The sequence below is a fragment of the Anabrus simplex genome, chromosome 1 (assembly GCF_040414725.1).
Source record: "Anabrus simplex isolate iqAnaSimp1 chromosome 1, ASM4041472v1, whole genome shotgun sequence".
Classification (NCBI taxonomy): Eukaryota; Metazoa; Arthropoda; class Insecta; order Orthoptera; family Tettigoniidae; genus Anabrus; species Anabrus simplex.
The window spans coordinates 1,565,373,995-1,565,401,605 of NC_090265.1; the positions used below are offsets into that span (position 1 = coordinate 1,565,373,995).

At 39.6% G+C, this 27,611-nt stretch overlaps 1 protein-coding gene across 1 annotated transcript in view; it reads left to right on the top strand.

Annotated features, from left to right (window-relative positions):
- The window catches only part of LOC136862418 (uncharacterized), a 245,013-nt gene extending 235,999 nt beyond the window's left edge, over window positions 1-9,014 (top strand). Inside the window, exon 12 of the mRNA XM_068226237.1 lies at window positions 7,281-9,014. Coding sequence (XP_068082338.1) covers window positions 7,281-7,511 — 231 coding nt within the window. The 3' untranslated portion in view covers window positions 7,512-9,014. The remainder of the gene's footprint in view (window positions 1-7,280) is intronic.
- Window positions 9,015-27,611: the final 18,597 nt, after the last annotated feature.

Genomic DNA, 27,611 nt, shown 5'->3' on the forward strand with positions numbered 1-27,611 from the left:
TCCCATTTTCACACCAGGCAAATGCTGGGGCTGTACCTTAATTAAGGCCACGGCAGCTTCCTTCCCACTCCTAGCCCTTCCCTGTCCCATCGTCGCCATAAGACCTATCTGTGTCGGTGCGACGCAAAACAACTAGCAAAAAAAAAAAAAGAAGAAGAAGAAAAGTCTGTCAAGAACTATTCTAAATGAAAAAAATATCGGTGGGTGTTCCATTTCGGTTGTACTTGTTTGTTCTGCTCTTTTCTCCCTTTCATGTAAAATATTTTCCATTTGCAGTTGCAAAATCTGTTTTTGCACTGAAATGAGTTCTTCTGTTTTTTCAAGAACACACTGTCGCTTTTCAATCTTTTTCGCTTTTAAATCTAACACTTTCATCTGTTCCAACAAAACCACTCTTCGTAGCTCTCTGATTGTTAATTCACTTGTCAGCTGACAGATACCAGAACCAGTGTGCGAGACTCGTCTCAAGCGGAAGGAGACAAGTCTCGTTGGCGAGAAACAAACTTTATTCATATACATGACGAGTTCTGTCTCGCAAGTGACTTCCGTCTCAATCCTCCTTCGAGACTTGTCTCCGAGTTACATCTCATTTTTATTCATATCACCCAATAAGTATTTTGGCAAACTTACTTTGATAAGACAATACATAAACTGTTGCACTTTATTCAGTGAAAGTCATTGCATTTGTTATGAAACTAAATTAACAGCATTGCATGCTCTAGTACAAAGAAAATTAGATTTCAGAAATTATGGTGTATTTATTGTGGAATTCTAGATAAAACGTATTTTGACAAACAGCGTATTTGTAAAACAGATAGATAGTTTAGAGCTCATCAGTACTTGGTTGCATAGCCTTTTGATTTAATGACTGTGGCACAACATGAAGGCATGAATCGTCTAGTCAGAAATGTCAAAAAATATCAGATGTAAGGCTTTGCAGGCGTTTGCTCTATTAACCAGCGTTTCGTCTTAGGTCCGACACTGGACTCATCAGAGCGGGATGTGTCAGACCCTACCCACTGACGCTGGGGTGTATGCAGGTGAACGTCCATCCGTCCGTCGATAAGTTTTCATTCCCCATCCGTTGGGCAGGGCGGGCCCCCTAGATTGTTACGCGATCTCTCGGGCCGAGAGAAGTGAAAAGATCTGGGAGGTGAGAGAAATGAAGACGGTGGGTAATGCGAATTGATTGTAGGTGGAGAAGTAATCAGGGTCTCTTGGTTAAGGAGATGTTAGGAATTAGCTTGGCTGGGAGATGAAAGAAAGTGAGGATTTATACAAGAGTACAGAGATGGAAGTTGCGAGAGGGGATAAGTTGGTGCAGTGTAGAAGCGATGTGGGAAAGGGAAGTCGTGAGTTGTCGTAGATGGTCTAGTATAGGTGGGGGGAATGAGATATGAACAAGGGGGGTAAGTGGACGAATGTGTTGTGTACGGCAAAAAGGAGGATGATCGAGCCGGGTGTGACGACGAGATGTGGATTGAGAATTTCGAGCGTGGGGAAGGGAACGGGAAGGTTCGACAGTATGGCGACGGCCGTAGAGATTGACACCATGGGAGACAAGGTAGTCGACTGCTGCTGCGCTGGTGAGCTGGAGACGGATTAGATAGGTGGGGCCGTGGGTGTTAAAGATGCGAAACGCCCTCCAGATGGGTATGCCTCGACGACGAAGTTGATGGTGAACTTCCGCTGGTGAGATGAGGGGGTCACAATTAATTCACAACACTGTTACACGACTCAATGGACAGCCAGTCGACAGCTAAGCACAAAACGTGAGGGTAGATTATGAAACAGGGGATCAAAATTAAATCAAAATCTCTTTATTTGCAAATGAAGCGTCTACCTCGGTGGCAAATGGTACACTAAAATATATTATTGTCAAGCACTAAATTTTAAATTAATAAGAGAAGAAGAAAATTTTCCTAAAACACAATATTGTACAATTTACGCTAACAATTTTTTTGGGCCGATGACCTTCGATGTTAGGCCCCTTAAAACAAGCAGCAAGCAACAATTTTTCTACTTATAATATCTCTTGTACTTACAAGCATAGTCAACTCATATACAGTATGTGGAATTACTTCAAATAATACTATACAATTGATATAAGATTAAAATTTACATTGCATTTATTTACTTTTTTTTTTTTTTTACCCATTTTGGAACCTAAGTAGCATAACAACCTGCTGCGTCTCAGCCAGAGTTCCTGAAGGGCCTTCACAGCTACCATAGCGGTCCCAGAACCCTCGAAGTCCCCACTGTACTTCACCCCTACAGGCAGTCCCCTACTTTGGCTATCCAAACTCCTTAGACCAGGGGGTGGAATTAATTTATTCACACACATTTTTTATTTACAATAACCTGCACTGGTCAAATGCCCTCTTAACATTTCATTTATTTTCTCTGTTGCTGTTTATTCTCTTCTTGAATATCTGTACAGATTTTGGGAAAGGATCAAACACTACCCCCAGTAAACTGTTCCACTCCTTTTTTTTTTTTTTTTTTTTTGCTAGGGGCTTTACGTCGCACTGACACAGATAGGTCTTATGGCGACGATGGGATAGGAAAGGCCTAGGAGTTGGAAGGAAGCGGCCGTGGCCTTAATTAAGGTACAGCCCCAGCATTTGCCTGGTATGAAAATGGGAAACCACGGAAAACCATCTTCAGGGCTGCTGATAGTGGTATTTGAACCTACTATCTCCCGGATGCAAGCTCACAGCCGCGCGCCTCTACGCGCACGGCCAACTCGCCTGGTGTTCCACTCCTTCATGCCCTTCCCAATTAATGAAAATTTACCCCAATCGCTTCTGTTGAAATTCCTTCTAATTTTATACTTGTGGTCAGTTCTGCCGATATAATTATTTTACAACTGAAGCCTCTCATGGATATCTCCCCATGCTGCTTCTCCTGTATAGGCTCTATATAATCCTATAAGTCTAGTTTTCTCCCTTCTCTTACTTAAAGTTTCCCACCCAAGTTCCTTTAACATTTCTGATACACCACTCTTTCTCCTGAAATTCCCTGTTACAAATCTTGCTGCTTTCCTCTGCAGACTATCTATTTCTTTTATTAGGTATTCTTGGTGAGGATCCCAAACACTGTTTGCATATTCCAATAACGGACGGACCATACTTAAGTAACTTTTCTCTTTTAATTCTTTGTTGCATCCTTTAAGTAGCCTCATTATGACATGTAACGATCTGTATGCTTTCCCAACAATGTCATCCACATGACCCTTCCAGAACAAATTACTTTCAAATCTCACACCTAAGTATTTGCACTTGCCATCTTTTGGGATAACTACCTCATCCAAAGTATATTCAAATTCAGTTTTAAAACTCCTGTTTGTAAATGTTGTAACAGTTGATTTGCCTCCATTAACCTTCATATTATCTTCTTCAACCCATTGTTGGATACTCTCAAGGACCTATTTCATGTTTGGTTGACCTCGTGCATTCTTCCTTAATGTGAAACCACAAGGCACTAAATCCCCTTTTCCAAAAAATCACAATTTATTATAAACATTAGCATGTATTTGATAAAATTTCAAGTGCAAAGGAAGCTATGTTAGTGTTTATTTACAGGGTTATTCGAAAAGAAGAAAGAGATTTCAAACATTTATTTCCTCCAAACTATAAAAGATAGAAACATGATTCCAACGTTCCTGGAAGGAGGAGGATTTCAATTTTCACTTTTGTAAGGTTTCAGTATGAGCACCATGTGTTGCATGTTAACTGTTCTAAAGAATCTTCAAGATCCTAGTTACATTCTTCAATTATATTAAATTGTATTATATATATATATATATATATATATATATATACACACACATTTTTGCAACCGAAACAATTACAAACTGGACCATCAAGCTATTCACCGAGTTCCGTCGGCATTTGAAAGCACAGTGCCGGAAGCCGGACATTGAGTGTGTTGCGCTGATCTTCAGGAGCTAGCAATTTGCTTCAATCAAGCGACTCGTCTTCAACTTCTACATAATTTTGGTACTTCATTTTTACTAAATCGTGTTGTGACTTCGCGGCTTATAATATATGCATGCTGGCTCACTTAACTGTTCACCTCTTCTCGTAAACATTTTGAGACAGCTGAACTTTGTGTGTGTTGTGCTACTATTCAGAAGATCATGCCCTACTTCATATAAGTGACTGACCTTCCACTTCTAGATTTTCCTCTTCAACTGTTTTTGAACTCATTCTTTAATTTCTTATTTACCTCTGCATTGTTTTTGCATTTTATTCAGCTGATGATGACCCAGATTGGGGTCGAAACCGGTACTGCTTCCGCTTATAATTAAATGGAAATATAACACTATATTTCTCATTTATTTGTATTGAATAGGTTGAACTACATTATTTGTTATTTCAATTTAATTGTGATATATCAAAACAGCAGCTCATTTCTTGCCACACACGAATCAGATGTTCTCTAGTTATCGAATTCACAGCTTCAACAATTCGATGACGCAAACTTTCAAGAGTGTCAGGCATAGGGGGGATAAACACACGGTCTTTTACATAACCCCACAGATAAAAATCACAAGGAGTGAGGTCTGGAAATCTGGGAGGCCACAGGTGATGAAGGTTATCTTCTGCTCCTCCTCTTCCAATCCACCGTCCTGGAATGGTGTCATTCAGGTAACGTTGAATGTGCTGAGAGAAATGAGGCGGGGCACCATCTTGCATGAAGATGAAGTCATCAGAATCATCTTCCATTTGAGGAAATAACCAGTTTTGAAGCATGTCTAGACAGGTTTTTTATTTTTTTATTATTTTTTTAAGTTTGGGGCGTCAACCTATAGAGATCTTTTGCCCGTACTGGCACCGTATGATATAAACCTGCGTGTAATTGGAATTGTGGAAGTGTAGTGTGTTGAATGTGAGGAAAGGAACTGACCGACCAACCACCAAGCCAAAACTACTAGACATAAAGAAATGAAATTTCAGGTATACATTTATATTAGAGTGTAGGTGGGCACTAAGGGAGGATTTTTGGATATTCCTTTGCTTAGGAGGTGAAAAGGGGGTCAAATTTTTAAAATGAGTACATCTGTATCTCAAAAACTTACAAGTTTACGGATGTAAAAATTGGTATTCTGGAATCTCCTTCAAAAATAAACACCTTTATTTTGTTTTTGGAAAATCCCATTAAGAGGTGTGAAAAAATTAAAGAATGGGTTGAATAACTTTTATGAGAATACTTAATTCTCAAAAACAGAAGATGTTACAGACATGAAAATTGGTACTTGGAATCTCTTTTAAAAATAAAGAAACAAGTATTTTTTTGTTTTTGGAAAATCTAATTAATGAGGATGAACATGAGTGACAAAGTGGCTGAATTTTTAGGAAAACTATATCAACAGTATATCTCAGAAACGTAACATGTTACAGACGTAAAAATTGGTATTTAGAATCTCCTGTAAAAGTAAAGAAATATAGATAATTTGTTTTTGGAACATCCACTTAAGGAGAACTAAAAATGGGGTGAATTTTTAAAATGAGCATATCTACAGTATATCTCAAAAACTTAATATGTTACAGAAGTGAAAATTGGTATTTTAATCTCTTTTAAAAATAAAGAAACATGTATTGTTTTGTTTTTGGAAAAAACACTTGGGGGGAGGAGGTAAAAGGAACTGAAAAGGGGATTGATTATTTTTATTAGGATACTGATATCTCAAAAACTGAAGATGTTACAGACGTGAAAATTGGTATTTGGTCTCTCTTTTAAAAGTATATGTATTTTTTGTTTTTTGGAAAAAACTCAACGGGGGGCTGAAAGAATTGAAAAATTATTTGTATGAGGATAATTATATCTCAAAAACTAAAGATTTTGCGGACGTTAAAATTAGTATTTGGAATCTCCTTTAATAGCTAAGAAACATGTATTACTTTGATTTAGGAAAATCCAGTTAAGGGAGGTGAATGAATTGAAAACTGATTTGAATTATTTGTATGAGGATACTTATATCTAAAAAAACTAAAGTTGTTACAGACATGAAAATTGGTATTTGGAATCTCCTTTAAAAAAAATAAAGAAAAACGCAGTTTTGGGAGGAAATCAATTTGGTGGGGGTGGGGGCGGGGTTGAAAAGGAGATATAATTATAAAAGGAGTCCTTTTATGAGGACACAAATATCTCACAAACTGAAGATGTTACAGTCGTGATAGTTGATATCTGGAAGGTCCTTTATAAATAAAGAAACATGTACTTTTTCTTTCAGAAAATTCACTTAAAGGGTGAGGGTGAAAGGAAGTGAAAAAAATTGAATTCCTTTTGTGTGGATACTTATTAATCTCAAAAACTGAAGGTTACAGACATGAAAACTGGTATTTAGAATATCCTGTATAAACAAGGAAAAGGGAATGACTCTTAAAGAGGTTGAATTCTTTTTATGGAGATACTTATATCTCAAAAACTGAAGATATTACAGACGTGGAAATAGGTATTTGTAATCTCCTTTAAAAATAAGAAACGTGTTGTTTGGTTTTTTTTTTTTTTTTTTTTGACTTGAGAGAAGACTGTTTCTCACTTGTACAGTTCTATGTTGCATGGTCATCTTAGCTCCAAAAGGCAACACCACAAACGTTGTTTACAAAGAGTTTCTGGGGTAAATGAAACTCAGTTTTTTGGTGCGTTTTTATACTTTAGGGATTTTCAGATAGTGTCTTTGTACAGTACCAAGGAACGATTAATTTTATCAAATTACAAAATCCACGCGAGCGAAGCCACGGGTAACTGCTAGTATTTTATGTTTTTCCTTGTGATAGATTTCTTGTTAATAATATGCTTTTAATATACAATGTTCTGGGCATCCTCATCACTGTCTTTACTTCAAAATATAATGTTCTCTTTCTGGATTGAATCTATTGTATGTTCTCTTACCATTGTTCACAGTGCATGTCATACGCAAACCTGAGTAAAAACTGTTAAGTGATGACCATTTTTGCAATCATCATTCCCTCTCTAACCCACTTGTATGCTGTGAGCATGCTTAGTCTCTAAAGCCTGAGCTTACACCTATAAGCACTGTTTGACAAGCCTGGAGTAGACCATACAATTAACAAATTTTTTTAAGTTAAGTGTCTGGTGGCAGTAAATTATTTGTTTGTCTTCCTAGAATTATGAATGGTTTAAGTGGAAGAACACTCTAGATAGTCTGTAATAAAATGAATGCAAATATTGTTGAACAGACCTATGGTAATCTTTTCTTACACAAATTCTATTGAAGAAAAAATAAAAAGGGTTTATTGCAAATGTTTCAGGTAATACGTGTGGATCCTTCAAATGGAAAGCTTTTAAAATCAGTTCCCATGCCTGCACAGTATATAACATCAGTTACATTTGGAGGACCAAACTTAGATGAGTTATTTGTGACGTCAGCCTCTGTGAATATGACTGAGGAAGACAAGAAGGCTAAGCCAGCTGCAGGCTGCACTTTTCGTGTTACAGGGATTGGTGCCAAAGGGTTCCCAGGACAACCAGTCATCTTGTGAGACTAATGGCAACAAAATGTGTCCATATATCAGTGCCTTTAGTTCATTCATTCATTGTAGAGGTAATAATGTAGCAATACAACATTTTATTGTATTTCAGAGGTAACACACTCTCTAACAGATCTACAGCACAGTTCAGGTAACAATAATTTTGTGTGGCTATAGTAGCCTAATTGCAGCTCTTCTTCGGCAGACCATACATGGAGGATGGGCGGCATTTGCCTTGTGAGTTATGATACTGCATGTAATTGTAATAGAGGAATATATTTTGTATTTGTAAAGAAGTGTAGAGCTGGCACAAGTCTCTGAGCCATTCTGATTAACCATTTACAGTTAAAATCGAACAGTCTGGGAGGGAATCTGACCCAAATCCCCATGGACCGAAGGTTAGTGCAGTAAAGAAGCAACTATAGGCTTGAGCAACCATTTGAAAGGTGACCAATGATTGGATCAGAAGCCACCTATCCACTGAATTCTTCATTACTTACTGCACTGGCCTGTGCTGAAACATACTAAACTGCTATGAATGGTCAGTGTAATATAAATCAGTCTGAATTAAATGCAGATTTTAGTAATGGAAAATCTTTATGTTCACTTTTGGTCACTTTCAGGATTCTTGTATGTAATAGAAGATATCAGAAACATTTCAAAGATTTTACCAGTTATGTTTTATGTAGCTGGTTTATTTTGAAATTTATTTAAATATTTTTTTAATGTTCTAATTATTTAGAACTCATATTGCTTGATTCCATACTTCAGTATTTCCTTTGTTGGTATATGGGCATGATAAACTCTGCTGGGTATTTTTATAGCAGATCTACAGCACAGAACTCGTATATTGCTTGATTTCATACTTCATTATTTCCTATGTTGGTATATGTGCATAATAAACTCTGCCGGGTATTTTTATAACCGATATACTGCACAGTTCAGGACCAATAATTTTGTGTGGCTATTGTAGTGTAATTGCAGCTTTTCTTAGGCAAACCATATGTGGAGGATGGGCAGTATTTTCCATGTGAGGTACTGCATGTAATTGTAATGGAGGAATATATGGTGCATTGTGTGTTTGTAAGAAAGTGTAGAGCCAGCACAAAAACTCAGTCTCCGAGCCAATCAAGTTAATCATTCACATTTAAAATCCCACAGCCTGGCAGGGAATCGAACCCAGACCCGCTTGGACCAATTTATACTGTTGTCTTACAGTTATTCCTTATAATATATTTCCTAAGGATGAGGAACTCTTTTCTTAGGTTTAAAATAATAGGTTTTAAATAATTTGATATTCAAGCAGAGATAGTCCTGAGCAGCTGTTGTGAACCTAATGCTTCTCCTCAATGAACTGTTGAGATTTTAGGTCAACTGATAATGTTATCTTGAGTTAATGTAATTGGTACACTTTTACAACTTTGATATTTTACTTCGATATTGTAAGATCATTATAAAAACCTACAAATTATATTTCATAGTATTTTTTTATATATTAAAAGATTGTTTAACTTTCTTAATTCAATAATAATTTTCAATTTGATCTAATGTTACCCTTTCTTTTTTTCCATAACTCAGATCTCTTCTTTACAAGTAATAGCAAGGTTTCATAGCTTTATCAGGTATTGCTTCTGAACTGCTTTTGAACTCACTGAGTCATGCATCACACTGTTTTAATATAAATGTATTTATCGAATGGAGAAAGAATGACAAGTCAATAAAGAGGCATCAAAGGCAGTATGGGATGATCCATGAAGGTTATTTGCTACAGAAGGCAGAGATAAGGAGAAACTCCACATATTAAACACTGTTGTACTTTTTGTCTGTAACCTTCACTTCTGACATCAAGAATGACGTCTTCAATGAGGGTGAATGCCATGACCCTTTGATGTAGCTCTTTGGGAGCTAAGAAGAAACATAAGAAGTGGGACTGATGAGAAAAGAGAGAACTGTAATGCATGAAGATGTGAATTGTCTCTGACCTTTTATTTTAAATGTTTCCTTTTTTTTCTCTCTCTCTATCCATTTTTTTTTTCCCTTTTTCTCTTTATCCATGCTAGCCTGCCATTGTGTGAACAGCAGTGGTGGTTCGTGCATGCAGGGCTTTTGGACGCCACCCCTCCGCCTTTTCAAAAACATTTAACGTTATTTCACTCTGTAAACGATTACATAAAGAGGTGGACAAATGTAGCGAAGTTGAACTTACGTTTTTTCAGATGGCAGTGTCCTGTCAACAGTCCTACTACCCATCTTATATTTTCTCTGCTGAGTTTCAATAGTTCTTTAGTATGCTTCTTGTTTGGTCCTTTTATCAGTTCCTTTGCAAGCCTGTATCCTGGAGTATTTTTCCAGTTTTCTATTTGTTTCTTTTGTACCTATTTTACTATGTAGTCCATAGGAAATCCTGCATACAGGTTCTGGGCCTACAAAATGTGTTTCTGCCTCTTTCCTGGCCAGTTTATCTGCCGTTTCATTTTCTTCTATACCTGCATGGCCTGGTACCCATATTATTGTGACAATGTTGTACTTTGAGAGCTTCAGGAGAAGTGAGTGGCAATACCAGACAATTCTGGATATTATCCGGACTGCCTCTAGTGCCTTAATGGCCGCTTGGCTGTCCGTAAAAATGAAAATGTTCTTATTCCTATAGTTCATTTCCAGATTTTCTTCAAGACATGTTGTGATAGCTATCACTTCAGCTTGAAAGACTGTAGTCTGTCTGCCCAGGCTCATCTGGATTGATCTCTCAGGTCTTCCCCTGTTGATCGCTCCTTCTGTGCCACCCTCAGTCTTTGAGCCATCAGTCCACCACACTATATCTTCTCTATCAGTATTCCACTTGTTGATATCCCAGTCTTCTTTTTTTTATTATCTGGTTCTCAAATGGTTTTTCAAAGTTATACTTTGGTATCATATAATCAGAAGGCTTGTGTAGAGCTTCCTGTGTTATTACTGTTATTACTCTGTTAATTTTACAGTGTCCTAGATTGGGTCTTTGTGCATTCCAACACTCTGATTGTGCCAATCTATATGAACTCATTCTAGCCTGTCCTTTTATGAAATTGCATAGTGATGGGAGGTCTAGTAAAGTATTCAAGGCTTCTGTCAGCGTAGTTCTCATAGCCCCAGTTATGGCTATGCATGCCATTCTTTCTAGGCTATTTAATCTACTGCCGACTTTTTCTTGACTTACTTTCTGCCACCAGATGATTGCAGCATAGGCCATCAACGGTTTAATGATCATTGTGTATATCCACATTACCATTTATGGTTTTAGGCCCCATGTCTTCCCGGCGGCTCTCTTACGTGCATACAACAAGTTCTTGGCCCGGGTTATATTCCATTCTGTATGTGGATTCCAGGTTAGATTTTTATCTAACACTACACCTAGGTGCAGTGCCCATTCTTTCATATATATTTCTTGCCCAAAGAGCTTCAGTAATCTCTCTCTTGTAAAAGGGACCAGAGTTATCTTGTTTTGGGTTGACTGATAGTTGTTCTTCCCAACACCAGTTCTCCACAAGATTAAATGATCTTTGCATGAGGTCCTGGTTAACACTCGTCACTTTACCTCGTACCACAATCACTAGGTCATCTGCGTATCCTTGTGTATAAAAACCCTGTTCGTTGAGCATGGCTAGGTTTTTGTTCACCACAAGGTTCCGCAGCAGAGGAGGAAGAACTCCTCCCTGAGCACAGCCTTGGGTGGCCCTAACCATCAGCGTTTCTTCGAGCAGGGTTGCTTTTAACTTCCTTCCATCTAACATGGATTTAATCCATTTGACGACGGCGCCAGAAGTGTTTATGTCCGATATGGCTGAAGCTTTCTACAATTCTTGGTGTAAAGTTCTGGGGCCTCCCAAGAAAATATTGTTTTGTGCCTGGCATGTAGACAGGGCATAGCGTAAAATCCTCACAAAAATAAAGACAAGTGAAAAGCAGGTAGAAATGTACGAACTCGTCTGAACAATAATGCAGGATAGAGACCCTAACACAGTTCCAATTCTTGTAAATGAAGGACTGAAAATGATAAATAAAGATCCTGATACCGCCGAATTTGGAAATTATTTTCAGAATTCCTATGTTCCCTGTAAAGAGTTGTGGTCTTGCTGCTACAGAGGACACACAGGGTTAAATACAAATATGCATCTTGAAAGAATGCATGGAACAGGGGGGAAATGTGAAGGTCTAGACAAAGCTTTACATGCCATTATGACTTTTGTCCGAGATAAACTGATTGATACCGGGCGAGTTGGCCATGCGGTTAGCGGCGCGTGGCGGTGAGCTTGCATCCGGGAGATAGTGGGTTTGAATCCCACTGTCAGCAGCCCTGAAGATGGTTTTCTGTGGTTTCCCATTTTCTCACCAGGCAAATTCTGGGGCTGTACCTTAATTAAGGCCATGGCCACTTCCTTCCAACTCCTAGGTCTTTCCTAACCCATTGTCACTATAAGACCTACCTGATTGATTGCTTAGTGATTCTCCATAAAAGGAAAGTAACGTCAAAAAAATGACATCTGAGACGACGACACAAGAAAAGCCTTTCTATGTCAAGCGATATTGTATTACCAAATGGTTACTCATGGGATGCGATATCTTCTTCTCAGTTGAAAAACATGTATAATGTCAGAAAGATCATCAATTTTCACGAATACAAAATAGTTTGTGACGCATGTAAAGCATCCATTCATCAGTACGCATGCACTTTTATTGACTTAGCAATAAATGGAATATGTGTAAACCGGCGTAAGCATATTCATCTTGTGTGCCGTGTGATAAATGATTACAATCAGACTCAGGTTAACGTGAACACAGATTCTCTGGTGATAGATGAAGCTGCCACATCAATGAATGAGATTGAAATGCTTACACCAAGCTGGATAACTGCAGTCGCTTAAGTGCGGCCAGTATCCAGTATTCGGGAGATAGTGGGTTCGAACTCCATTGTCAGCACCCCCTGTCAGCATGGTTTTCCGTGGTTTCCCATTTTCACACCAGGCATATGCTGGGGCTGTACCTTAATTAAGGCCATGGCCACTTCCTTCCCATTCCTAGGCCTTTCCTATCCCATCGTCACCATAAGACATATCTGTGTTGGTGCGATGTAAAGCAAATAGCAAAAAAAAAAATTTTAAAAAAAGAAGAAAAAAAAAGAAAGAAATGCTTACAGAATCTCTGAGAAAGCCTACAAGTGTAGAAACATCCACATCGCTCGAAATCATAAAGCAGAAATTACTGGAAAAACTACAGAAACAACTAACAGAAGAGATAAATCAGATAGAAACAGAAGAAGAAATCAAGGCATTAGAAAATCACTTTGCACCACTGCGAGCAATATTGACGGTTGTAAGAAACAACAGGGAACATAGGTACAGAGCGATTCGGAGCTAGTGTCACTGGCCCCGGGTACAAAAAGGTATATCCACAGAGATTATTTTCTACAAGGAAATCTAAGGGAAAACATAAAAATAAAATGTGCAAACATACTCTGGAGGAAAGTAATGCTATTGCTACAAACATTGTCCTTCAGGCACAATGTTCAACGCAGGAGGAAATGTAAATATTAATGTAAATTCAAGACCTTTTATGTGTGTGTGTGTTTATTTTAATTAGGGTAGTCGTTTGGCCTACATCCCATTTTCATTGTACTGTTATCGTTATCGCACATAATCTGATAGTAAAATTATATAAATCAGACAAATATAGTCACATGTGATTTTATTATTTACATCTAAAATTATTCGATGTGGACAAATGCTTCAAGAGTTAACACTAGAACGGCCGACACTCTGGCACTCCTGAAACGGTCTTGGCGGTCAATTTGGCCGCTGTATTGAAATTAGTGTTTGGAAAGATTGTACGGCATATCTTAATAGCACAATTTCTCAGGAAATATTTCCAAACTATGTCATCACTATGCTTTATTTACTGTTATTAGACAACAATACAACAATATAGAACTTAACATTATTAGTATGAATTAAATCCTTTCATACTACAGGGTAGCCCTACAAGTCTTTCTTGCTGTGATTAGCTACTTGACATTACAATTCACGCACACAAACTTTTTCTTGACCTTGTCCGTGCATTTTCTGCACACAGTTTTGTTACACAATGAGCACACATCCATTGTTTTGTTGCCATTACAACGTGCTATCTGACACTGATGCCTCTTCATTATAGTAGCTTCTTCCTTGTTGCCTCATGACATTTCTGGATCATAGATTGCTGCCTTTTGTGGTTTCTTCCTTACATACGAGTCGCTTAGTTCCTGAACCAACTGAAGCAAAAATATTCTTCGACTAATTTTCTTTCCAGTGACACCTGTATAGAGTACTCGGGCATTTATCCCTGCAAAATCTAGCATATTGTAGAAAACCTGAACCGGCCAACATCGGGATGGTGCTTTCGTTGTGTAAAAGCACGCTATTTGATCTACTACGTCCACTCTGTATTTTGTTGCATTGTAATACTTATTTGTTTCAGGCAACTTCTTTTTGTGACTGCTGTCTACACTTACATTTGGATGCACCGTACTCAAAATGATAACATTCTTTCATTTCTTCCCTTGATACACAGTGAGTGTAGTGTCACCACGCTTCAACACTAAGGTGCTATATAAATCTGCATTCAAATTTCACACTGCCTCAGGAATGTCTCGCCGCGATTTATTCACTGTACCCACAATACTTGATCTCCTCTCTTTCAGTTTTTCCGCAAGACTCACCGATGTAAAAAAGCTGTCAGTTGTTACATTTCTTCCCTTGTCCATGAATGGAGCAACAAGATGTAAAACTTCATTCTCAGATAATATCTGCCCAACTGGTCGTAATTCATCCTTTTCGAGGTAAGGAAACGCATTCAAGATATATTTCGAATTTACATCCACGTTGACCCAGAATTTGATGCCAAACTTGTCAGGTTTGTTTGCCATGAATTGGGTGAATCTACATCTGCTTTTAGTAGGAAGTAGTTCATCAATGCACATGTTTGCATCTGGTTGTAGCATAGTTGACAGTTATCTATGAACTTATTCCAGACCTCTGACATAAGCGCAAACTTATCATTCTGCAGATGCTCTGACCTTGTAGATTTCATGTCAAAACGCAGGTAATGCATAATACTTTTGAACTTCTGCCGTGACATTGTCTCACTAAAGAAAGCTGGGCCCCAGTCTTTCGACCAAAGAAAGTCGACAGATTTTCCCTTCACACCATATACACCATGAGCGTAAAGTAATGCAATGAATGCATCCAACTCTTCCAGTGAAATGGTCCAGATATTCTCTTGAAGTCTCCTCCTAGCCTCTGCCTCAGTACAATTTTTTATATGATGAAGAATTGATTCGTCCATCAACAGCCGAAAAGCACTCGCTACATTATCACAAACACTGCATTTAGCAAATGCAGTAGGACCACTAGCTTCATGTAAGATGTTCTGCTCAGTACGTTTTGATGTTGAAGAAGCACCACCTTCAATAACATCCCATGGTAAACCATCACGAGCAATCAACTGATTGTTGACATTGTTCACAGGGAGTGTACTATTAGCTTCAGGAAGAGCTGACAACTGCTGAAGTGCACTTTCAACTGGAAAAAGGGAAAGAACTACTTTAGCAATTTGATAATTCCCTCATATTACTGAAAATAAGGTTCTATAACTAACAGAACAATGAAAGCCGTATGTGAAACCCTACAACTAGAACAAAATAATCATATAAGTGCACTAACAATAAATCTCGTCATATTACATCATGATTTTTACTAACCTGATTTTCCTGTATTTTGGGGTGCATAAATTTCATTATCACACTCCATGACATCATCACTATCCACACTTTCACTCTCGGAATCACTGTGAACTGTACGTGGAACGTATTCCAGATCACCACTGTCTGCTGAATCATCGGATTCTTCAGGACCAGACTCATTTTCTGCAATATTTTGCAGTCTATAGAGTATCTCCTGTTCACTGAGCCCACGTGAATGGCGAGACATGCTACTCCCAGTGCACAACCACCAGTGAGCGAAAAGAACGGGTTGGATGTGTTTATCTTGAGCAGGATCAAGACCGTTGTCGTAACGGACTTATTTATTTGTACAGTTCTAACAAAGTGCAGTGCTCCATTATTGTGTATAAATCTGTATTATTCTATAACAATATCGTAGCTCAAACACGAATCCATTAATCTATAAAATATTCCCGGTCAGTTTGACTGCTCCGGCCGTTCTAGGTAGGTCGATGATTTTTACGCCATTTTTTGAAGTTTTCAGTATAAATAAAACGTTAATGAGAAGAACAGCTCACCACATGAACATTTCGTAAACCTCTGGTCATACGAATAAAAATCATGGACATGGCAAACTATTAAAGTTTCCCATCGGTGAAATTGACCACTGCGGCTGTTCTAGTGTTAAAGCAGGAATATTTTGCCACTGAATTTGAACCTTCCCTCGGTGCTCAGCTCAATGCATCAGAAATCTGTGAGTATAAAAGTGTACATGTTATTTAACAAGTATTGTTTTCTCTACATTTGTATGGTGTATTTGGTAAATGTTATGTTGTAAAATTGATTTGACATTTCATTGTTCAGGATTTTGAAGTTCTACAGATCATACTACCCATTCACTCCCACTCCGGCAAGCCGCACTTCCTGTAGCTCTTACAGCTGACAAGACGCTCCCCCTCCGACCACCCGACCTTCCTGTAACTCTTACAGCTGACAAGATGCTGCTGAAGCGCATGCGCGAAATGAGTTGAAGACATGATCAGTACCGTCTCTAGGCGCCAGTGGCCGGTACAAGGTTGCACTTGACAGTTATAGTTCATGTTGGCACTACTACAAAAAATAATTTAAGAACGTCACACATCAATCAGAACGACCAATTCACTACTTTTTTATGTCTGATACAGTTAATGCATTTTATACATATTAGTTCGTATTTTATTCGTATAGTGTGTATAACCTTTTATTTACTTACAAAAACATGAGCATTTAAAAATGTACGAATGTATAAGCGAGCTGCAAAATAAAGATGAACTATTTACATTTGCTTCTTGTTGGCAATACGGCTAGTATAGGGGTGCCATCTATAACTACGTTGACTTCCATATTGAAGTGCTGCCGCTTGTCTGACGTCGCTAGCACATGATCAGGTGTGATTCGCGCGTTGCTGAAAGTGGTGTCTTTTGTGAGATATCTGTGATTTTTTTGTGACTAGTGCAGTGCGATGTCACGGAAACGACAACATGATGACTCGCGAAGTGATAATCCTTTGCGCCGAGGAGTGTCCTTTAATAGTGAACCGCACCCCCTCCCTTACCGACAACCTACGTCACCATAAACCACACACGTCGGAAGATTCGAGGCGTGGACCGCGACTAGGAAAGGCCAAACACAGCCCTGAACTGGAAACGGTCCTCATTTCAAAGGCAGAACAGGAATGAGACTAAAGCTACTAACAATAAAATCCCAACTAAATTAAATGAAGGTTTACTGAAATAATATAATTTAACACTAGAACGGCCAGAGCGGTCATTTTGACCGTTAGCGAATTTCAAGGTATTTCCACGCTCGTAATTTTTTACGCACGAGGTTGTTCTTTTGTGACTTTTAATCTTTTAGGGTTATGTACATTCACGCCAAAAATTACATCCGTAGATAATAAGGGAACACTGATATTGTCCCTTATACCTAGGAAGGCCATAAGCGGTCAAAATGACCGCTTCACTTCCTTGATACGGTGAGCTCTATTCTGCTCACTGCTTGCTTCCTGTGATATATTTACAAGTGGCGCTATAGGGGCGTATGATGTAACTATATAGTATGCCTCTAGCAGTGGTTGCGCGTGGACGAGTTAGTGCCTGTTCCTTGTGTCGTATAGTGCGTAATAATGGCTCGGCGGCAAAACCTTACTCCTGTTCAATTATTAGCAGAACTTGAAAAGCTAGGAGAAGACGAATCAGGTGACGAAGATACATTATCAGATATAGACGCAATGAGTGACGTTGAGGATTTTATAACTCAACAGTGTGATAATATGTCGGATAGTGATGGTGATTCGCCTGATGAAAATATGCACACAGTGGACTTCGCACCTACGATAGACGCAGTTACTCCTTCAACCAGCCGTGATCAATCTTGCAGCAGAGGACGATCTCTTAGCAGCAGGCAACCTGTTCGAAGAGGAAGGGAACTAGGTGGGAGAGGTCATGAACTGGTAAAGTCTTCTTCATTTGCACCAGGGGATCAGTTATGTGGTAATGATGGAAAAACTATTTGGACTGTTGTCGACAGTAGTGGGAACCCCCCTGGAAGGATGGCTGCTCAGAATGTACTGAAAGAGGCAGCAGGGCCTACTTCTCACGCTAAGCGTAACGTAGAGACTAACAGCAAGGTTAGTGCCTGGCGTTTATTCATTGACGCATCCATGTTGAAGCATATAAAGATGTGTACAGAGACCGCAGCTCGTAGACAGACAACGGATAATAATAGGTCTATTTCTTTGGAAGAATTAGATGCTTTTATTGCTTTGTTATACGCCCGTGGAGCTTATAAACTTACTAGTCTAGCTGTAGATCATATGTGGTCTTCTTTATGGGGTCCCCCTGTTTTCACTAACACTATGGCAAGAAACAGGTTCAAAGAAATTCTAAGGTATTTGCGCTTTGATCTCCGTAAAACTAGATCCACTCGTTTGCAGACAGATAAATTTGCTTTGGCTTCGGCTATTTGGAATAGATTTATTGAGAATTGTCATGCGTGCTATAAACCAGGAGCGAATGTCACAGCTGATGAACAACTCTTCCCCAGCAAAGCTCGGTGCAGGTTCACGCAGTATATGGCCAACAAGCCAGATAAATTTGGCATAAAATTCTGGCTACTGGTAGACGTTGATTCTAAGTATGTGTGCAATGGGTTTCCTTATCTTGGGAAAGACGAAATGCGACCCGCCAATGAGTCACTGCCTGAAAATGTTGTCATGAAACTTATGGACCCATACCTCATGAAAGGACGTAACTGATAACTTCTTTACATCGGTAAAGTTGGCTGAGAGACTGAAAGAGAAGAAAACTAGTATTGTTGGAACAATCAATCGAGTGAGGAAGGAAATCCCGGTGTCAATCAAAGCACTACGTATGAATCTGTACGAGACTGTCGTACTTCAGAAGGAAGATCACACCACTCACACAGTATATCAAGGAAAAGTGAACAAGAATGTGCTTCTGCTAAGCACTCTACATCCAAGCGTTCAAGTCAGTGCAGATAACAAGAAGCTCCCTAGTACTACTGAATTTTATAACGAAACTAAGTATGGTGTGGATGTAGTTGATCAAATGGCGCGTAAATACTCCACTAGAGCTGGATGCTGTACATGTATTTTACAACGTACTTGATCTAGCAGCAATAAATTCATGGATAGTCTACAAGGAAGTTACGGGACAGAGAATCTCTCGACATGATTATATTCTTGAAGTAATACAAGAACTAAGATCTGATTTTGTGAAGACAAGATCCCGGTTGATTGAACTCCCTACACTTCAGCCTGAGCCTCAGATTCAGGTTCAATATGCCAGTCGAAAGCGACGACAATGTCAAGTGAACTCCAATTGTAAACAGAACAAAACCTCTGACACATGTTCTTCGTGCAACAAAGTAGTCTGTGGAAAATGTTCGTGTAAGGTAATAACTTGTATGAATTGCTTGCCAAGTGCCTAAATAGGCTTGTAAACAAATAGAGACCGTTATTTTTATCATAATTTTTCACAAAGGCATTCAATAGCAAGTCCGCCGAAATATTTCATTGTTAGCTATCAGAAGTGAGATAATATGAACAATTATTAATATTTAACAATGGATTGACCTGTATACAATACATCCTAATGGTTAACTATGTTGTTTTAAAATAAATAATTGAACATTCGCATGTTTCTCAGATCCTGGATCCTAGGTATATGTCAGTAAGCGGCAGCGGTCAAAATGACCGCCTGCGGCCTTTATAGGTATGAGAAATGTTCGGCCGTTCTAGTGTTAAAAAGAAACAAGAAATGAAGCCAGCAATTAAAAACAAAGGATACGTACATGTGGAGAGCTCATCCAATTGAAGTCATAACACTAATGCGTGGGCACAGCTTTTTCAAACACCAAGCTTAAATTATTCATAAGACCGGCTCACCGTCTCAATTGCAATCTCGCTACATAATGTGGTAATGTGAATACAATCCACACGGATCAACTCGGTCATTCTTTCCGCGAGATTAATAAAATTCATTATATACGCGTCTATTTAACTTCCACATCGTCTCAACAATTACCACACAGATCAAAGCTCCCACACAGCATGGTAAAGAAAAGGGTTCAGAGAAGATAAAAAGATAAAAATGAGATGCGAGAGATCACAACATAGCACAGAGAGAAACATCTCTGCACCGAAGAAATAAAATTCAAACCCAAAGAGAATCACAGGCATGCATATAGCCTGAATATAAAAAAAGAACATAGTGGCCTCATGGGCACGCAAACGGCCGTGACGGAGACCAAGGCAAAATAAATATCACCGTGCCGGCAACAAACATGAGGCTCAGAACCCAGATTAAAACAATAAATGAGCTGACCGATACGTCATCCTTACTCTGCTTTCACACACCAACACACCCAAACATTCAGACATTGCCGGTATCGGCAAACAATCTGAGCAGTTGCTCCGGTTAATAAGTTGAACACAATCTCATATAGTCTGGCTCTCATGGTCACAAACAAAGGTCTCACATATGTCAGAGATAGCGTGCACGGCGCAGACAATTAGCAGTAGGATAATAGAGACCCAGTGGTCACATATAAACCCATCAGCTCACGCACTCCGTACGACACGAATGGATCTCCGCGTCGACACGCAGGGCATACATTCATTGATGGCAAAATACTTTACAATGTAGTGCACAAAAATAAATCAATCGGAGACCCAGCTATGAACACATCACGATCACGTCAACCAGCCCATTCTCGGTATAGAACACAAGGACGCATATCAATCGCCCATCATTAGAAGAGGCGAACGGTACAATTTAACCGTAGAAATAATATAAATACAACGATTACCATACCTGTAATATCAATGATCAAAGTAACAAGAAGGATGGTAGTATGGCTCAAGTTTAAATCTATTAAAAACCCATTTATGGCATAAAAACGCCACTCCAATCTGCGTGGGGTCTATGTTTATATTCCACACATAACAATGCAAAGAATCGCTCCAAGGAGATAAAACTACTGCCTCGCCGAAAGAATGATCTTCCGTGCTCATGACCGAGGGAGCTACCCTCTCTGGTGCAATCATGGAAACACTTAAGTCAATTGAGGTGAGGCCGATACAAGCTCTTTGCATTATGGGAAACATCATCTTTATGAACATGCCATATCAACATGGCTCAATAGTCAGGCATGTGAATTAGTGCGGAGAACAGGTGAGTTTTACGAGAGGGAGAGAGAATTCGTACGCTTGTTCCTGCAGACCAAGTCGTGGAACGTACAAGTCAAACATTAGGGCTTTCAAAGCGTACTGTTATTCAGAAAGGTGTTTTCCTCCAGGAACTGAAGGAAAAAGGGACTGGGGAACCTAGTAGTAGCAGAAACGGTGCTGATAGTGGGTACTTGTTTCTTAGCACTCCAGGAAAGAAACGATTTAAGCCATCTCTTGTAACAGGAATTGATTCTTTCCAGGCTGATGCAATACGGAGACAAGTATGCGATTATTACAGCAGGAAGGAGTACCCTATCGTGACAAAATTACTAGTCTCCCTTAAACAAGAAAAGCTTTTCTCCGGGGGTAAAACTTCCTTAAATCGGTACTGTGAGCCTTAGGTATCAGGTATAAAAAATTGAACGGAAGAAAACTGCTGCTTGAAAAGTCGCACATCGTGATGGCCAGGAGTATTTTTCTAAATAAACTTGTCGGTAAGGATCTCCACGAGGTAATATGGTTGGATGAGACGTGGGTGAATGCTGGGGAGTGCATTGATAAATGTTGGACTGATGACAGTCCTAAAAGCTCCGGTAATCAACCAACTGAGAAGGACGTCGGATTAATAATAGCGCATGCAGGTTCATCAAGTGATTTTGTGGAAGGCGGTCTTCTAATGAACCGATCGAGAAAAAAAAACGGTGATTATCACGAATATGTGGACTATGTTCGCTTTTTACATTGGTTTAAGAAGCTCCTGCAACAGCTCAAAGGCCCTTCTGTCATTGTTATGGACGATGCACCTTACCACTCCGTAATAATGGACAAAACCCCCTACTTCGAGCGCCCGTAAAGCTGTTAGTGGAATGGCTGCAGGCAAGAAATATCCCAATGCATATGGATACCGGTATGACTAAATTAGCCTTATATGCACTGGTAAAACAAAACAAAACTTATGCAATCGATGAGATAGCGAAGGAACAAGGACACGAGGTTGTTAGGTTGCCGCCGTACCACTGCCATTTCAACCCTATGGAGTGAAGTGAGACATTGCGTACGCACAAGTAACAAATCCTTCACAGTATATTACTGAAGTGAAAAGACTGTTCCGAGAGGGCATTGCTCTGGTGGATGCGGCTAATTAACTTGGCAATGGCAATAGATGGCATCACCAGTGACTGTCGGGAGTTGATGATCTGCCTGGACGACGACGACGAGGAGGAGGACAACAACAACAACGAAGGCGACTGTAGTGATGGCAGTGATCTGGAGGGTATAGAATAAGGTAAAAAGAATAACGTTTCTGAATTTTCGTCAATTTAATAGATTACTCAAAATATTTTGTGTTAGCACCGGTGTATATTATTGTAACATTATTATTGGTGTATTTAAAGTGAGATTCTTGTCTGCCGATTTCTTCCGCATTTTCTAACATCGCGATAATAAGAACTCCGTAGTAGATTTATCTCGTATCATTTTGTGTGATGATATATTTTATTGTAAACTTAATCGGTGTGTTGAAAGAGCGATTGTTGTCGGCCGATTTCATTTGTATCTTGTATCATCGCGATGACATTAAAACATTTCCCTCGTGTTTCTAAAATCTTACGTGTCGTGCAATCAGCTGTTGTTATGGCGGCAACATCGCTTCGTGCGCCACTGCAGCGTGATCAACAGTTAGCGCAGCTGTCATGTGCAACCTTACGCCGGCCCACCTATAGACCGTTAATTTGTAAATTGTCCTACTATAGAAATGTTTGAAATTTTTTATTCGAGCAATGCATTTCGTAACTAAAAATATAGCTTTTTTTATTTGTTGATGGTGATCATTGCTTTAAGAGGAAGTTCAACTGTGCAACGTCTTTCTTAGCGTAACACCGCGTGCACACCGAGCGCACTTCCCACTTCCCATAGTGTGTGACGTGTTTCTCAACGCTAAGCACAATCGGTGCTTTGTTCCTCCGCTTTTTTTTTTTTTAATTCGGGGGGGCCCCCGAAGCCCGCTCCCCCCGCGTGACCATCGACTCAATCTACATGGCCTCCGACATGCTATTAGTTCTAAGAAGAAAAAGATAGCAGGGAGGAGTGGAAGTGTGATACTACAGGAGTATCTGCCTGTCCCCATGCTCAGCATGCTACCAGGCCAGATGTGGTGGTGGGTATCAATAGTGTTCCTCCGCACTCTGCTGCACAGTACGGCTACTAAGGCCCACTTGAGTTGGAATCTGACGTTTAGCGTCACCGGCGAGAAAAGTTGACTCGCAGCTCGAAAATGGTCTGTTGCTATGGCAACGATAACAGCGATTTAAGGAAGCTATCGCCACATGGGTTGGCTTGTTGCTCTCAGTCGATTTTGTGATATTATTCGGAATGTGTTAGTTGTTGCTGCTTTATGTATTTAGGTGCTTGTTTTCTGAAGATTATTTTCGTTATTAGTTTATTTTTATCAGTGACTAGTTGTATAGTTCTATTCTGTATTTAACATGTGGATTTGTTGAGGTTATTGTCAGAAACATTATTTTGTTGCTGATTATGAAATCTCATACTTAACGGCAATGACGTGTTGTGTCTTACATGCTGGAATTATTAGCACGAGCTTAGGAACAGGTCAAAGTTTATTCAATTGCATTAGGCCTACATGTTTTATTAAACACCCCGCCTGTATTTAAAGTGTGATATGTCGCATATGAAGGTAACTATGACAACGCAGCGTACTTCGTACTTACTGCTTTCACCGCTCAAATATCAGCCTTCAACTCTCGTGGACCCAACTACACCTTTAAAACTAAACGAAACGTCAGATAACGAGCAATTTTGGTTAATTGCTTAGCGTTACTTACAGTGGGTAAAATAAGTATTCATAGATGTATCGTTTCATACGGTACACAAACGGGGAATTATCGGTAAGCGATTTATACTAACACTACAGATGCACTACAGTTTTATATAATTAATTATGACATGCATAGGGTGTACGTGCTATATTCCCTGGTTTATGACAAGGTATTGTTTAACGGCACACAAAAAAGTTTTGATACAATTAGATCGTAGTCATGTATGGTATGTAAACGTCGCCGACCGACGGCTCAAAACAAATCATACATAGTGTTTCTAGTATAATTGGGTATTAGAGCCTGGAACTAACAGTTTACAGGAATGTGACATCAATCGGGTGAGTTGAAGACTGCTGTGAAGGACAAAAATAGTTTCCTTATGGCAAGAGGGACATTGCTTACAAACTTGACACTCGCATGCTGCTGTCCAGTATGTTGTGAACAAATACAAACGAACAAGATCTACGGCGAATATACGAAGGTCTGGGCGCCCTAGAACTCTAAGCACCGAGAGTCGCTATATGCAGTACAACAAGCGCGCAAGAACTCGGGCGTGAGCGCCCGAATGCTTGCTGAAGACGTCGCAACAGCAACAGGCAAGGAAGTAATACCTCAAACCATAAGGAAATACATTGACGAAGCTGGTTTAAAAGGCAGAGTGGCAAGAAAAGAACCATTCGTTAACCAGCGCAACAGGGTGAAAAGACTGGAGTTTGCTCGCGCATATCTCAACAAATCCATGGAATACTGCTTGGTTGAGAGCAAGTTCAACATTTTTTTATTTGATGGGCGAACGTATGCGTGGCGTAAACCAAATCAAGAATTTTCTCCTAAGAACATTTTACCAACTGGCAATCATGGCGGAGGTCATGTCGTGGTGGGAGGATGGATGAGCTGCGCTGAGGTAGGAGAACTGAGGATAATATGACTACCACAGCATATGTCAACACAGTCCGTGATAATTTTCTGCCCACTGTTGCGAAATTAAATCTTGAGGACTCGGTTTGTTTTTCAACAAGACAACGATCTCAAGCATACTGCTTGTATAACAAAAGAATGGCTGCTGAATAATGTTCGCGAGCAACTTCCAACGCTTCCGCAGTCCCCAGATATCAATCCTATTACAAAACCTGCCTGCATTATTGGAAGGGAGAAGACACGGATATGCTCGTCTAAAGAAGGCTTCATAGATCATATGAAGAAGGACTGGTCGAAAATTGATGCCGAAACTACATCAAACCTTGTAAGCTTCAGGTCACGAAAGCTTCAAGCAGTTATAGATGTCCATGGAATGCATACGAAGTACTAAATTGTCAAACTGTGTGTGTTTAAGGACAGTGTTTCAACATGTATGGATATTAATTTTGCGGACAGAAAAGTATATTCGTTTTGTTTTGTTATAAAGGCTGCATAATTTCTCTCCGTAGGTGGTTCTTCACACTCCATTAAAAATATAATTCATGTACTAGGGCATGAAGTATTTGTGTTTTTACTAAAGATATGTGACAAGCCGCATATGCTGTGTATGAATACTTATTTTAACCATTGTAGCTGTTTCTGAAGCTATGGAAGAAGAAATTATAAATGCAATGTTTCAAATAGAAATATAGAATCGAAGACACAAAAACTATAAAAATATAACCGTTTTGCAAAAGAAATGAATTGAAGCATCTACAACAGTTGGTAAAGATGATCATTTTTTTTGCATTCCTACGTATTATTACATCTATTCTCACACCTTAAACTGGGCTTAACATCGTGACAGGATAGGTACCTTCATGACAGTGCATAGAATCTCCCAGACTCTGTCATATCGGTTTGTAATTTAACCAACGAAGGATGGTAAAATGAAGAATGAGGTATATCGCTCTGCATACTAGTAGTGGGCGTGGAAGGAAATATTTCTATTTATGAATTATAGTTGTCACAAATGTACTCCATCTTGGTTACCGGTACCGTACTGAAATGTATGTGCTAAATGCCGGTGGCGACGATTAGGCCCCCCCCCCCCACACACACACACACCACTTTATGGAGAAAACATTTCACTTTTATTCCATTTCAGCCACTTGAAGCTAGGAATTATTAAAAAAAGCAATTTGTACAAGCCCTGTTGCCTTACCAGCTAATTCTTTCATTTATTTTCTTGAATTATTAACAAACCTGGGTACAATTTCTTGTCTGTAAATTTGTTTGACCTTCACTTCTAATTCCTAATCGCCGCTACTGCTAAATGCAATTATTCTGCCAAGCTATAGATCCAGTGTCATTAAAGACATCGCAGAACGTATCTCGGATGTTTTTAGTTCTTTCCGACAATAAAAAAGAAGGTAATGTGTTGGTGTGTTAGTCCGTAATGAATTGCCAGGCTGAGTAATCAGGTTCTCATCATCGCCATTTTCCGTCTGGAAAGGTTCGTGGATTAAAATGAAGTTATGAAGGACGCAAATAGCTTTCACATAATTACTTGCATTGGAAACATAAATTTCTATCGCCTTCGGGAAAACCCGCCACTTACTGCACATAATATCAAAGGCACATTCCACACTTCTTTTTGTAGTTGAGAGTCGATAATTATAAATACGTTTTCGATTGTCTAAAATTATTTTGGGATATGGCCTCATCAAGTACTGCAAAAGAGGTATGTTTCATCGCCAGTCATGACAAAAGGAGTGATGTCCTAAGTCTGTGGGAGTTCTCGTGCTGGTGGAACATTTAGTGTATTATTTTAAAATAATTTGTATAATGAGGTTATTTTAAAATTTCCTCCATCACTTTGACGTCCAACTGCCCCAATATAAACAGCCAACAGCTTGCAATCTGCATCAACATGAGCGTGTAACAATACTGAAAAATACTATTTATAATTGTAATATGCCAACGGCCGTAGCCGTGTTGAAACACCGGATCCCGTGAGATCTCCGAAGTTAAGCAACATTGGGCGTGGTCAGGACTTGGATGGGTTGCCACGCGCTGTAAGGGAATGGAGGAGCGGAAAGAAACTGGCCACCCTACCGCACGTAAACTCCGGCTCAGGAACACCTCTGTGGAGGTTCGGACCTGCCTTCGGGCAGAATAACCCTTACCTTACCTAATTGTAATATAAAGAGCCGAATTTAGCCGAACATTCAGTTTCTACGTGTTTGAGTCCAGTGCCCCTAGACAATTGGGAAAATTCCATTTTTCTCTGCTATTTGTCGCCACATTACAGTTGTAGGGGTTGGAAGGTACGCCGCCCGTAAAACGTTCCATATTACGTACTACGATACAAGTCTGTTTGATAAATTGAGAAACTCGACACGGCCAAGCGAAAGTGAAGCGTGAGAGAAGGAAATCACTCTCCCAGTGAAAGAAATAGCAAATAGGTTCAGTAAATTAGACATAGTCCGCCTCTGTGGTGTAGTGGTTAGCGTGATTAGCTGCCACCCCCGGGGGCCCGGGTTCGATTCCCGGCTCTGCCACGAAATTTGAAAAGTGGTACGAGGGCTGGAACGGGGTCCACTCAGCCTCGGGAGGTCAACTGCGTAGAGGTGGGTTCGATTCCCACCTCAGCCATTCTGGAAGTGGTTTTCCGTGGTTTCCCACTTCTCCTCCAGGCGAATGCCGGGATGGTACCTAACTCTTCCTTGCCTCTTTCTTCCAATCTTCCGAAGAGTCTGAAGCTCCGGGACACTGCCCTTGCGGCGGTAGAGGTGGGATCCCTCGCTGAGTCCGAGGGAAAAGCCGAACCTGGAGGGTAAACAGATGATGATGATGATGATGATGAAATTAGAAATAGTGGTGTAAATTCGTTGTAACCAATCAGAAAGTTAATTCCA